The following is a 15,454-nucleotide window of genomic DNA, read 5'->3' on the forward strand; positions in this document are numbered from 1 at the left end:
CCTCATAGGCAAGTTCTTTGACCTAGTGATGGATAACAAGACATATTTTCTTCATCCAATGAGAAAACCAAGAGTGTCTGAAGTGGCAGATACTGGCTTCAAAGTGATCGATAAAACCAGATGATCCAACCCTGACTCCTTGTTACAGGCATACAATGCCTGTAATACACATTAAAAAGGGATGTGACTTTGATTACCTAATTTATATCTACCATTTTGAAACCCTTAGACATCACTGTGGATGCTCCTGATATGAGTCTAGGATACCTCGCCATAGCCAACTTAACCGCAGCCAACACATCACGGGACAATTTGTCCCAGCCAGTTGTCACTGTGGGACAACTTGCTGCAGGACAAATGTTACATAATATTGAAGGAATGGTGGAACAGAATCATAGAGGAAAAGGATGCAAAAGGAGAGAGAAAATGAAATATGAATGGCAAAAATAAAAATATTTTTAAATTATTTTAAATAATTAAAATTGTTGAATTGTCCCATGGCGAGTGGTCCCAGAGCAAGGTGGCCACGGTGAGTTGGTCCATGGCAATTTGGCTGTGGTGAGCTAGCTATGGTAAGTTGGCCATGGTGAATTGGCAGCAGTGAGTTGTCCCATTTCGCCCTGATGTTGCGAAACTGCCAGCCAAATGGGGGATTAACTTTGAGTCCTTTTGCAGCATGAAGAGGCATAAGGCTCAACCCTTTCCAAGATGCATGAAACCTTCTCTGGTTGTTCCCAGGAGACAGCAGGCAGTATGGCTAGACTCTTGGAATATAAGTGGAAGTCAGTAACGTTGCTGACTTATACTATTCACAGGTGGCTGTTGTTGCTTGTTCCTGACACCTCTTCTGTTTTTTTATCTTTTCAAATGAGTAACTTGACTCTGCATGAATAAAAAAGAATAGAGTTGGATGTCTGCTAATACTTTAACCTTTTTTCTCTTTCCTTTTTTTCCCACTTAAAGGAAGATTGTCCAATGATAAGGGGGAGATGGTTTTGTAAAAGCTGAAATCAATACATTTATTAATATTTTAACATTCTAAATATTTTAAACAATTTTTGACAGGCCTGAGGTTATAACTTTTCAGTCAGTTTAGTAAGTTGCAAGAACTCTTTAGTAAGTTGCAAGAACTCTTTAGTAAGTTGCAAGAACTCTTTAGTAAGTTGCAAGAACTCTTTTCTTAATTTAGTTTAATTCACTTTCCTTTTTTTCCCAACAGGCCTGAGAATCCGTTTATTCAATTTTTCACTCAAACTTTTAAGCTGCATGTTATATATCGTTCGGGTGCTCCTGGATGATCCATATCAGCAACATGGATGGTAATCTTTACTTCTTTTAATTGTTCTCTCAGAATGTTTGAGAAATTGTTTTACTAAGATCAGTCATGCATAACATATGATCTCCTGACACATTTTTAATTCTAGAGCAGTCATTTTAATCCAATTCCAAATGTCATTATGTGCAGGTAGAGAGGACTATATTATTGCGAGCAAATCTTAATTAGTACTTGTTGATAAAGTAAAATATAAAGGAGACCAGAACATTGGTTGTTCTTGCTAATGTATCTGACATAATATACATTACAATGCATTATTTTTTTATATGGATTGGTGACCGATATACAGTGTCTGCCATCTGTGTTGATGCTTCTGGACTTTTCTGTAATATTTGATTGCTTGGAACATCAAATAGAGGTAATTTTTGACTTATGAACACAACTGAGCCCAAAATTCTTGTTGCTAAGTGAGACATTTGTTAAGTGAGTTTGCCCCATTTTATGACCTTTCTTGCCACGGTTGTTAAGTGAATCACTGCAGTGTTTAAGTTAGTAACACAGTTTTTAAGTGAATCTGGCTTCGCCATTGACTTCACTTGTCAGAAGGTCTCAAGAGAAGATCACATGATCCTGACACACTGCAACTGTCATAAATACGAGTCAGTTGCCAAACATCCGAATTTTGACCATGGGGATGCTGCAATGGTTGTGTGAAAAAACGGTGATAAGTCACTTTTTTAGTGCTGTAAGTTTAAATGGTCACTAAATGAACTGTTGTAAGTTGAGGACTATTTGTATTCCTGCCTCGGTTGAGATCTTTGGCCATTAGAGCAAAGCCTTCTCTTCATTCTTTTCTGTCATTTTGTTTTTAGTAATTACCCTTTTCCTGTATTGTTTAGTGCTTCCTTGGCATAAGCATTTCATTCTCAATAGGTATCCAGCAGGAGTTGATTCTGTGTAATTTTTCTCTCTCTGTCCTTGGGTTAGTTGATTTTTACTAATGATTCTCAATATCACATTAGTGGTATCCATTACATGCTAAAACTAAAGGTGAGATCACGGAATGAATGTCGACTCGTCTTAGTAATTCTGAAATCTTAGTTTTTCATCCCAAACACCTGTGTGTGTGCATGCATACATGTATACATGTGTATGAAAGAGACCACCTATCTTTTCCAAGGCTGAGTACCTTTTGTTACCATGTGAGGTTTCAACGGATAATAAGCTGTCTTAACTGTTTAAGGCAGTTATTTTCACCTAATGAATATTCATTTATCCATTTATCATATTTCTATAGACTGCGATCTTACAAAATGTGACTCTGGGTGGTGCATAATTAAAAAATAAATATAAATAAATTAAAATAAAGGAAAGAGCCACAGATATTAACAACAGTGGAGCCATCTCAACCATTTTCTGATGACTTAGCCAAATCTTGAAGGACTTGAAAAAAGTTAATAGCCTGACCACAGTGTGGGGGATGATGTTCCATATGTCAAATTCCATGGCAGAAAAGACCCATTTCTGGGTTCCCACAAGATGTAACTCTTTTGTAAATGGGACCTGCAACATAATTTTCTGATGTGATAGGCCAGGCAGATGTAATCAATAAGAGGCGGTCCCTTTGTCATGAATATCTTATCAGATCCTCCATTTCTTAACCACAGTGATAAAGGTTGGCCTGTGTCAGATCTTTATCGTTATAACAGTTTATTTGTGGAAACTTTAGCACTTTCCCCTTTGACTCAGTTCAGAAGTATTGATTTTTGTGTTGTCTGTTCATACTGTTCTTCTCTGGTTTTCCTATGCCCATTTGCCACAAGTTCCTTCAAACATTGGTTTGGGTTTTTAGGACTGTTTCCTATCCTTCTCTATGCCGCATTTTGCATGTATTTTGGAAAGCGCTTTGCTCTCCCTATTTCACATCCAAAGGTATTCTAGACCTAGGCTCTCATCTCTCTGAAAGAAGACAACTGATTTTAATATATTTTTTGAAAATTTTGAAAACCAGTTTTTTTCAGTGAGGAATGTAATGGAAGAAGCTAGGCAATATTGTAAAATCTGATCTTTAGTAGCTCGATAGCCAACAAGCTTTCAAATTGCCTTGTTGAAAGACTTATATTTATTTCAATTATTGTTTAGTTTTTTTTTCAGGATATAGGGCTTCATAAATTGGTTTTGTTATTTTAGTGATTATGAGATTATTTGTTTACTTTATTTGGCTGTTGTTTCTTTGCATTTTTTAATGTAAATATGTGTAACTATTGGCTGTCCTTCATATTCTGGTATTTTGTGTATTTTTAATTGATTATTATGTGTCTTGTTGATATTGCAGCTACTATTGCTGCCATTAATATTATTTAGCAGACTTACCTAATTTTGTTTTATTAAGGGGGGATTTTGCATGTAGTATGTACAAGTATGTTCAAGCCAATAAAATAAATACAGTGTGCTTGTTTTTAATTTTAAAAGCAAAGAAGTTTAACTTTTTCAACTGCATAAAAAGTGCGTGTATTACATTTTAACTAACAAAGTGAAAATGTTGATTTTCAAGTATCTAAAGCCAGCAGCCAACTGACCTGTCTAAAAGCTTCATAGATTGGACAAATTCGGTGTTCACAGTAAATTAGTATTTGCAGGAAAGTTTTGCAATATGCCAGTTGTAGATGCCTTAATCCAAATCCAGGAAAAACAGTTCACTTCAAAGCCCTATCCTGCTTTAAATCTCTCTGCATAAGTCTTTGCTTACAATAAGAAAAAGAGATCAATTCTGTGATGTCTTAAGCTTCACAGGAGATACATTTTCTTTGAAAGTTTAGCTTAATTTTTTTCATGAAAACTGGCTTTGTTAGATCTGAACACAGCATTGCTTCAAATTACCGATTCTAAAGAAGGGAATTTCTAATTATTTACTTTAAATTCCACTCTTTGGCTTTTTTTTTTTAATGACAAGCTAACATTCACAAGAATGAAAACTAAAGGTTGCTGAAGGAGAAGCAAAAGAGCATCCAAGCTCATTGCTATGATTGAATTCATTCAAGCTTGTTTATGTACTGCTAAACCATGGCTTTGCATTCACTTTGACTAAATACAACAGTAAGCAGGCTAACAGGCTCTCAACCCTGCTTGCATAATGAGTAGATTGCAAAAAGTGCTATTGAAACCAATAGTACTTACAGAGTAAATGCCCCAAGGTTTTTCAGCTACACCACAACTTATAAGCACAATTAAGCCCAACATTTCTGTTGCTATACAAGGCAAGTGAGTTTTGCCCATTTTACGACCAATTTTGCCATAGTTGTTAAGAGAATCACTGCAGTTGTTAAGTGAATCACACAGTCGCTAAGTGTGATTCCCATTGACTTTGCTTGCCAGAAGTGGGCTGGTGGGTTACAAATGGTGATAACATAGCCTGGGACACCGTACCTGTCATAAATACATTCCAGTTGCCAAGCACCCAAATTTTGATCATGTGACCATGAGGATGCCACAATGGTTATAAGTGTGAAGATGGTTATAAGTCATTTTTTTCAGTGCCATTTTAAATTTGAATGGTCACTAAATGAATGGTTGTAAGTCAGAATAATAGAATAACAGAGTTGGAAGGGACCTTGGAGGTCTTCTAGTCCAACTTCCCATACCATTCCAGACAAATGACTGTCTAGTCTCTTTTTAAAAGCTACCAGTGATGGCAATCCATTCCAATGGTTTATTGTTGTCACTGTATGAAAATTTCCTTAGTTCTAGCTTGCTTATCTTCTTGATTAGTTTCCATCTATTGCTTCTTGTCCTGCCTTCAGTGAAAAGAAGAACTAGGAATGACATGACAGCTGTGTTCAAATATTGGAGGGGCTGCCACAAAGAAAGGGGGGGTTCACGTTATTTTTCAAAGCATCTGCCCTCAGGTGCTTTGGAAAATAATGTGACCCCCTTTTCTTTGTGTCAGCCCCTCCAATATTTGAACACAGCTGTCATGTCATTCCTAGTTCTTCTTTTCATTAGATTAAACATATCCAATTCCTTCAGCCGTTCTTCATATGTTTTAATCCCCAGCTCCCTAATCATCTTGTTGCTCTTCTCTGTATTCTTTCCAGAATCTAAACATCTTTTTTATATTGTGGTAACCAAATCAGATGCAGTATTCCAAGTGTGATTTTACCAAGTGTGATCTTATAAAGCGGTACTAAATCTACTATATAATATACACATGTGCACCTGCTAAACATAGCAATATTATTGAATTTTCTGTAAAAATCTTGTGGGTTTTCTTTCCTTCCCCGCTCAATTATTTGTTCTGGTAACTTGCTCCTCTACCTTTCTCTTCTTTCCTTCCCTTCATCCTTCACAAATATGTCTGAGTACATGTGCATATATTTAAGAAATAATGGTTTGCATTATTGTTAAATGCAGTTGGGGAAGATTTATTGAATTTATTGAAATGAGGTGCTTTTTATTGAACAATTTTATTCACTAGTTATTTATTCAATTAAAAATAATTAATCCTCCCCCCAGTTGCATACAGTTGTGTATGCAAATCTGTCTTGGGCATACATTTCTAGTATTGGGAAGAAAAAAATACTTTTAGGATTGGCTTCAGAAAAAGTTCACAGCGTTAGCTTGACTTTGTAAAGAAATTAGGCATTGCACAGATACTTTGTGCAGTTTATCATTTCATAGATAATCTCCCTTCCCTTCTTTTCCTTTTTAAAGGTTTTGCCTTAGTTTTCATTATATTTCAAACAGATATACAGGAAACTTCATTAAACTTTAGAAATTTACTACTTCAATCACTTTCATGAAGTTCAATCTAAATATTCTCAGGCATCTAACTATAGTTCTCTTTTCTCTTGAGCATATAATTCAAGCAAACTAATAAAAACATCATTTGTATATTTTATTCTGTAGAATTTCTTTAAAAGTTGCAATGATTTTAAAGAAAAAGGTAGCTATAATAAATGAAGTCTTATGTTTTTTCTCATAATTATTGTATTTCCTAGGAATCAAAGAATGCCAGAGCTGTTTATTTTAATGGTGGAATATAAAATGCACTGCTTATAAACTAACAATACTGAAATAATTATTTCAAAATTGACAGTTATATCCATGTTGAATCTCATCTCCTGGGGGAAAACAACCAAATAGGTGACATATTGGTAGATGCACATAAATCTAATAAATAACAATTAATGAATAAAATAGTGGGAAAACCAGGAGATTGCTGTAAACTAGTGTGGTATGAACAAATCTTCCCTTTACTAGATATCTTGGCAGTTCCCAGGGATATCATTATTATTTCTGTGTATAGCTGTGCTATTTTCTAGGTTAACTGAAAAATCTCTAACATTTAAATATGGGATTGGCACATATATAGCTTTTAATTTTCAACTATTTCTAATTCATATATTTTACCAATGTAAAAGTTATAAAGCCAGAAGGACAATATATGTTTAACTCACCATACCTCTCCAAAATTACTACTAATTATATCTTTGTTTTGACATTAATATTTTTATATATGTGATTGGCACCCAAAAGGAAGATCCAAACATAGTCCAAAACATAAGTAGTTAGTAGATAATAATTAAAAATAGGATTCTTCTCCACAATCAAGAGCCACACTGAATTAAATCCTAGACTTAGAAGACCTAGAAATTACAGTTGTTCTTTTGTGTTTGTCTGTTTTCTTTTTGTTGTTTTATCTTAGGCCTCCATTAATTTGAAAAAAAAAGTTCAGATTCTGTGCCTCCTAGCTCTAGTTTTTATTAATAAGGGTTTTTTTCTTTTGAGAAACAATGATTTTTAACAAAATTGCATTCATGCATTTTAATACATTATCCCTGTAGGTGCCATTAATATTAAATCTTCATGTGGAACCACTTTTCATTTGAATTTGTTTGAAAGGCATTCTTTACCCTAATGTTAAAATCTAGCAAAGACTATAATAAAGGTGGAAAAATAGGAAAATAAGCACTGGAACAGCTGTGCTTTTGGCACCCCATGGCTTTGTTGAAGTTGGCTTTCCCCTTATCATGATTCTTGTCAAACAAAGCAGTTGATTAGAATTTTTTTAATGTGTGAATGTTTACTAAAGGGTTTTGCATATCCCTGTATTATTCTGTTACTACTTTTGAAAGAGGCTACTAATAAATTTTACAATGTTTATTTTTCTAATCAGCAAACATATTGATTGGATCCATACCTAGGAAATACGTTTTTGTACAAAATGTCCTAAACAATATTTATTCCAAAAGATACATTGAATTGAATGAGGATGACTTTAATATACTGAGTTTTTCATAACATCACAATATTATTATGATTAATATAGACATTTTCCTCAACTGGAAGAATAATTATGGCTTGGGTTTCTTTGCTTTAGTAAAGTGCATTAAATTTAAGACTGAAAAAGAATATTAAAGTTTCAAATGCTAGTTTTTAGATAGCATGGCCTCAGCTTCCTCTTCCTTTATTATTTCTTGTACTTTGAAGCACTTTTGACATAATTCCAAACTTGTGTAAATATTATCCCAGAGCAACTTTGTTTGCTTAAACAGAAAGTGTGTTCTCATTACAACTTCTCTCTAAACTTATAGGTTGCACCTCTCATTTCCAGCATAATTGAATAAATATCTAATATTTATAGGACGTTGCAAAATATAATGTACAGAAAGCAGAGACCAGACATACAATTTTTTTAAAAAAAGAATATTAATCAATTGCTTATCATTTCATTTATATAGGAGTGATGAATAATTTAAATTGGTTACTAATAGAAGTCTATAGAGTTATATTGTAAATCAATTGGTATTTCTCAGTTAACATATTTATCAAATGAATTCCTAATTGTCCATGAAGACAATGGGGTTTTAAATAATTTAGGCAGGCAGGCAGGCAGGCAGGCAGTATGTATATATGACGTATTTGTGTGTGTGTGTGTGTGTGAGAGAGAGAGAGAGAGAGAGAGAGAGAGAGAGAGTTAACTCAGAAATTCCTCTGTACCTTGGTCCCCTTCAGAACCATCAGTTAGCTCAATATGAAACAAATCATACTTAGTCACCATACTGGATTTAGGGTCGCTTTGTTACACCATATTATTTTCTTAAATTGAGTTGAATCGACTTTGCTAGCAGAAAGGCACCTTTCATTAAATCTGTGGTCACCCAGTACAATTTACAATGACACTGAACAAATCACGATGTCATGCAAATGATATTTCTGTAATAATGCTAATTACATAATTTGTGATATTTCTGTATTGATATTACAGTGCATATGATATCCTGTGCCACACCCCTCCCTTTCACTTCCATGAATACATTCCCATAATTTTCAGCCAGCAAAAATCTTCATGGCAACTCCTTTGAAATAGGACTGTTTTTATTATTTGTTTTGGTTTTGGTATATTAAAAAAATAAAATTAAGCAAGGATATATGTTACATTGCATAAAGGTTTATTTGGTTCTGTGTTCTAAGTATCTCATGTTAACATCTTAAAATGTTATTTTAAAATGCAATATATTTGATAATACATTTCTTCGATAAGCAAGCAACCCTCACTCACAATTTATCATCTTTCATTTTTTAAATTTTAACCTGCATGATATTTTACAACCCTTTCAAAATATTATTATAACAAACTAATGATTTTGTCTGGCTTTCTTTTTTTTCATAACATATTTCGTTATGATATTATGCTGTTTTCTAAATGAAAATGGATTTTACATTTGGATGTCTGCTAGTAAGGAATTAAACCAGGGATGCTCCAGTCAAAACAACATTTCTGCAAAGATAGATTGGTAAGTTTAAGGATGTGTTTATAGCAGGAAATCAATGTTTTTAACTTAAATTATTAGGCTCTATTTCTAAATAATGTACTTATTGATGTTAGCAGGAGCTGTCCTTTATGCAAAATGGGTAGCTAGCTGATTGTAGTTACCCTGAATGAACTCAAGCATGATGCTGATAGAAAGAAAGATTTTGAAATAAACTTAAGTAATTTGAATTTAGAATTTACAAATATTTTAGTAATAATATGAAAGGATTCTGGATTCTATATCTGGAAGGAAATTTTATTTTGATTAGTCAAACTGAAATGCTTAACAGGTTATACATTGGCTGTTTACAAGATAAACTGCAGCAAAACCTACCCTGCTCTTCCTCTCTCTTCTAACATTTTTAAAAAGAAAATAAAAAATAATACTGACCATTGAGAGAACAAAACAGTTAAATAAACTCTTCCACTGTACAGTAATGTACAATGCATTATTCTAATGCAATTATTTCAGTGCAATAAAAACTATTCCTTAAATTTTCCTTGAGTTATATAAATTTGACCATGCAGTGTTTCATGGAGAAAAATTGCTAAGAAAATGGAAAAAGTATGAATTTGTATTGCAGCTATAAAATGTTATGCTGTTCCCTGATTTGAAGAAGCCAAGGTTGACTTCAGTTCTGAAAACAAAGACAAAAACATAGCTACTCCTTGCACAATTCAAACACACATACACGCAAAAAAACCCCATTTTTTGGGGGGGAGACAATATTATTTTGGCTTTACATAAGAATTGCTCCTAGCCATTCTATTCTATGCCTACCATTCAAATGAGTAATGTATGAAGAAAAGTAATGAGTTCCCTAGAAAGACAAACTAGTCACTTATGACATTTGATGTAATTGCAGCATTTGATAGGAACGTGGCCAATGGATTAGTTCATACATCTAATCAGTTTCTTAGAGTATCTCCTTCCCTTCCTTCTCTCATAAACTGAAATATTTTGAATTCATGAAAATAATTTAAGGAAAATAAAAAGAATAGATAGTTCAGATAAGGTTTTTTTCCTCCCCCCACATAAAAACATAAACTGGAAATTCATTCCCTTTGTTGCTGTAATTTTTCAGGTCACTTATTATTTGGGTGAATCGAAGCTTACCTTTGTGGGGATTACAGGTAATGTATAATTTCATTTTTATAGATTGTACATATGTTTAATAATGTTTTAGAGTAAAAGATGGGTACTTATTAACAGAATGGCAAATTAGTGAGTGCAAAGGTCTTTCTACAAATATATATTCCATACATCAAAACTGCAGGTATCAGACTGAATCTTTGACCTTGATCTTCCTGTATACTTACTATTTGAAGACCATTTGGTTCACTTTCAAGGTACTTGGATTTCTATAATTAAGAATTTTGGGATTATGTTGGTTGTTTCATAAAGTTATAGATTTCATACTCTGGGTGAATTCACACCAAAACACCCTGTAACTTCTAAAATTTCCAGAGTTATGTCAGACAGCTTCCCTCCCTCTATACAACATAGAGAGCATTCACTAGAAATAGTGTTAAAAAGCAGGATCATATCTGTATTGAACATTTGCCATCTAAAATAAATATTTTTTAAAATGATCTTATTTCAGTATGGTATTCATTACTTCCATTCTCTCACATGTATAACACTTTGACTAATGAGTCAATGAGACTCTTCCCTTCTCATAGTTCTGATTTTAATTAATAGTAGCAATGACTGTTGCTACATATATTCCAGGTATATTTAAGATTGCCTTCCCAACAAGAATAAAAACTCATGTAATCATCCACATGACAATTATAATTTCAGGTGCTTACTTGGCTCATCTTCAAATATATCCTAATGGGCACGGTGTTGCTATTCTATTTTTTCAGACTCAGAAGATTTTTGTTCCTCCTTAATTCTACCTAGTGTCAAGGAATTTCACTAGAGTTAATTCTCTTCACAACTCCAACATATCTCTTCACCAGCAATGTTTTCACATATGGATGGGGAATTCACCTCTGAGCCACTTTCATATGAGCTACAGGCACAAACTTCTCATAATTTGAAAGGTACTATAAGATTTTGAAGGCTGTCCTGATGGCCTGATTTACCAGGTGATAACATAACTCAGTCTGATAACATAATTCAGAATAACATAGTTGGAAGGGACCTTGGAGGTCTTCTAGCCCAATCCCATGATCAAGCAGGACACCCTATAACATTTCAGACAAATGGCTGTCAAATCTCTTCTTAAAAACAATATACATATATTATATATATAATAAAATATAGTATAAATATATATTTAGGCAATATGTAAACAAAGAATACCCACAATGCCCACAAAGAATGGTAATAGCATCAGTAGCATTCCTTCAAAGTATTATCCTACCTGGCTCCTGATAAACCTTCAACTTTGTTTTCCAAGCACTGGATTAGATTTCACCTAATGGCTAAATAAAATTTTTATTGCTATTGTGGAGCTATTGGAGATACCCTGTCAACAGGTTACTTACAGGACCGCATACTGCCGCACAGGTCCCAGAGACCGGTGAGGTCCCATAGATTGGGCCTCCTTTAGGTCCCGTTGGCCAGACAATGTCGGCTGGCGGGCCCTCGGGGAAGGGCCTTTTCTGTGGTGGCTCCGACCTGGTGGAATCAACTTCCCCCCGAGGTTCGAACAACTCCCACCCTGCCGGCCTTTAAGAAAGCCGTTAAAACTCTCCTGTTCCGGCAGGCCTGGGGCTGATGTCCCCGGGGGGGGGGCGGGACATGGTCGGACTTGCGGTATGATTGAATTATTTTATTGTCTTACTCTCGATGATTGTTTTAATTTTGTACGCCGCCCTGAGTCCTTTGGGATTGGGCGGCATATAAATAAATAAATTAAATAAATAAATAAACATGAAAATGTAGCTCCCTCTTTGCACCCAGTGAAATTTATTTACTATTTCTATACCATCACAACCATAAGACTTCTGGTGGTAAACAACAAAAATATCTACAATAAAATTAATATGTAATACCAATAGTTAAAATGCACCATGATTTAAAACCACAACAACTTACAAAATTTAATAATAATTACAGTGCCCCTCTCCCCTAGGATTTCTCACTGAATCTAGGGTGTTGCTTGTTGACACAACATGACTTCTTGGCCCTGAGAAACTCTGGCTCTTAACTTGCAAACTAGTATAGTTACATTAGGCAACAACGTGGACTCAAACCTTCACATTTACTGAGTTCTTTAAAAAACATTTAAACATATTGTTTGCTCTTCAGTAATCTCCTTCAGGAAAAAAGGTTGCTACTCAGTTATGTATTTGAACCCCAGAGGTAATGAAGAATTGGCGCCTTACCCACAATTGCTATTCACCACGGTCATGTGTGAATTCACACAATTACTTCATACCCCACCTGCTCTCAGATGACTTTACTATCCTGTTGGATTTGCTGTATCAGTTTTAGGAACTGAAGGAGTGTAGCAGAAGCCATAATTAGTTACCCAGTACAAAAGAAGATCAGTGTCTTCCCAAATCACGCTTAGACCTAATGGAGCTATGTATAAAGGCATAATCCAATGCCTTTGTACACAAGGAATTCAAGAAAGACCCTAAAAAACTGTATTTAGAAGTAAATAATCAGTTATTATTTACAGGGTTGTAATGTGAATAGAATTCTTTATTTGGCCAAGTGTGATTAGACACAAAAGGAATTTGTCTCTGCAGAAGCTCTTAGTGTAGATGCAAAGCAACAGAGTGATAATAATCATAATAATACCATTAAGAGGGCGTAGTAAAGAAGATAAGGAGGATAAAAGTAATACTACAGCAATGCAATATGGATTAATATACCTAAACATTAGATAGTACTATGAGAGTTAGGTGTTCAGCAGAGTGAAGGCACAAAGGGAAAAACTGTATCTAGTTATTTGGGCATGCAATGGCCTAAAGTAGCATCATTTTAGAGTGAAGATTTTTTGGAATGATGGTATTGAATGCTGAGCTGAAGTCAACAAAAAGGACTTGAATCCCTGGAGATTCAAGATGTTGCAAGATGTAGTACAGTGCCATTTTGACAGCATCATCTGCCAATCTATTTGCTTGGCATTCAGATTTTCCTGTTACTTGTTCAGAAATGACAAAAGAGGAAACTTCTATTGTGTTACTAAGTCACAATAGAATCTTAATAGATGATACAAGAGATATCTGGAGGCAGATATGTGATTGCTATGTCTTGCAACTTTTATATCCTGAAAGTAATATTTAGTTAATCTGTACAGCTAATTACAAAAGATGCACTGATAATATTACCTAATATGGTAATGAAGTTCAGCGAGCACTAAGAACTCCACAATTACAAAAGAACTTCAGTCTGAATGGTATCAGTAAAACCATAAGATAGAAATAGGCTAGATCAGATCTAGGCCATTTTAGTTCAGCACTTTGATATCACAGTGGCCAACTAGATGCCTCAGTAGAGTTCAAAGAAGGACGGGGAGATTTACAACACTTGCACTGTTGTTCCCTTGCCACTGATATTTGGTGGCTTTCCATCCCAAACCCAAGTAATACTGCATAATCAATAACCTTTGCAGATCTATTCTCTATGAGCCAATGAATATGGAAACAAACCAAGCCATCCTCCTGTTTTGTAACATGGAACGCCAGAGGTTAATTCTGGGTTGTGTGGGAAAATGTGGTTGCTTGTGGCTGCTGTATTAAATTTAAAACTTTAAACAGCTTCATTAAATAATTTCTGTCCTGATTTTTGAGAAAAATCTCCCTTCTATTTTCTGTATATCATGCTTAATTTTCACATTTGTGTAAACTGAACTCTGTATTTTCCATTTGGTTGCCCACTTATCCTGTTTCAATTACCTTTCTGTAGCTCTTCACAAACACTTTCATTATCATCAACTTGAATAATGTAATATTATCTGCAAATTTAGGCAGCTCAGTGTGTGCTTAGCCTAACTCATGATAATTTGTGAATAAATTAAGAAACCCCAGTGTAAGCAGAGATCCCTGTGGTACTCCACTTCTTATTTCCTTCCATTGAGAAAATTGCTCATTTATCCCCACACTTCACTTCATGTTTTTTTTCCCACTCAGTTAACAATCTATAAAGAACAATGCCTCTTATCCCTTGACCGCTAAGTTTTTTGTCAGAAGCTTTTTCAAAATTCAACTATACAATGTTGATTATGTCATCACCGTCATTTGCCTGTTATCACTTGTAATGAACTTTAGAAGGTAGATTTACTATTGCATCATCAGTACTAATTTTACTTCAAGGCTTGTTTCCTTGACTGCTAATTATTTTTTGTTCCCTGTGATTTCATTTCCACCACTTAGATGTATTAGTGCATTTTGTGCAGTCTGTGGAATTCTACAGTGCTGCTTAATGGCCCTTCAAAAGGATCTGGGAAGAAAGGGTTTTCTCCCCCTTCCCCCGCCTTCCTTATCTAACCTGTTTACTTGAATTTATATTTCTGAAATTGCTGCTGTATCAGCTTTGGAATATTGACTTCATATATTTACTATTTTTCCTCTTTAGAGTTTCTTTTGTTTGTCCCCCTGTGTCACAGTTGTGAGATTGGTGGCAATATAAATTGATGTAATAACATAATAAGAAATAACTGCTGCCAATTTGTGAATTAATAACATTAATTCCTTTAATTGGTATCTCTATGCCCTATGCTTGAGCACATTTGGAATGGAAAAGTTCTTCCTACCAGAGCATGTAGACATGCTTGACAGGAAGGTAGTAGCACTAATGAATTTCCTTTTCCTTATAGTAGTAGCACTAATGAATTTCCTTTTCCTTGTAAGGTTAAGGGAAATTCTTCTTATCCTTCTATTTTTTCACTTCTTTTCTAGTACATTAAGATAGCAATGCAAGAACAGCCCTGCTGAACAATGGAGAACATCCTCTTGATTGGAGGGTAATAGTAGTTTCTATAGCTGACATGACTTCTTATCTTTAAAACTATTGGTTCAGGAACACATTGCCCATAATAAATTGCACATGCAACTGCTGTAAGATTTTATCACCCTCTAAATAATTAACAATGAAATTGAGATGCTTAGAATTGAGTGGTTTGGCGGCCTAGTGGTGAAAACACTAACTTCTTCCCTGGAAGGTTGAAATTTCAATCCTAGGTAGCTGCAGATGTTTCTCTTCTAGGGTACAAAGAAAAAATATCTGCTGCAAACTCCATGTGGCATCAGGAAGGGCATCTGGCCATCCAGTTACCCAAACTCTACTCCAAATTAAGAGATTACAGGATTGTAAAAAAGGAGTTGAGATGCTTAGAATTCTGAAGACTTTGTCACCATAATGAAGCATGCAAATTGCAGCATCTAATTCACTTCAGCTAGAA

General features: G+C 34.6%; 1 protein-coding gene across 2 annotated transcripts in view; it reads left to right on the top strand.

The window, feature by feature from the left end:
* The window catches only part of KCNT2 (potassium sodium-activated channel subfamily T member 2), a 210,559-nt gene that overhangs the window by 77,884 nt on the left and 117,221 nt on the right, over positions 1-15,454 (top strand). For both annotated transcript variants that reach the window (XM_039328195.1, XM_039328196.1), the window contains exons 3-5: positions 1,220-1,319; positions 9,016-9,072; positions 10,175-10,223. In XM_039328195.1, coding sequence (XP_039184129.1) covers positions 1,220-1,319; positions 9,016-9,072; positions 10,175-10,223 — 206 coding nt within the window. The remainder of the gene's footprint in view (positions 1-1,219; positions 1,320-9,015; positions 9,073-10,174; positions 10,224-15,454) is intronic.

This window comes from Crotalus tigris, unplaced genomic scaffold (assembly GCF_016545835.1).
Source record: "Crotalus tigris isolate CLP2741 ecotype Arizona unplaced genomic scaffold, ASM1654583v1 scf7180000024372.1857965, whole genome shotgun sequence".
Lineage (NCBI taxonomy): Eukaryota > Metazoa > Chordata > Lepidosauria > Squamata > Viperidae > Crotalus > Crotalus tigris.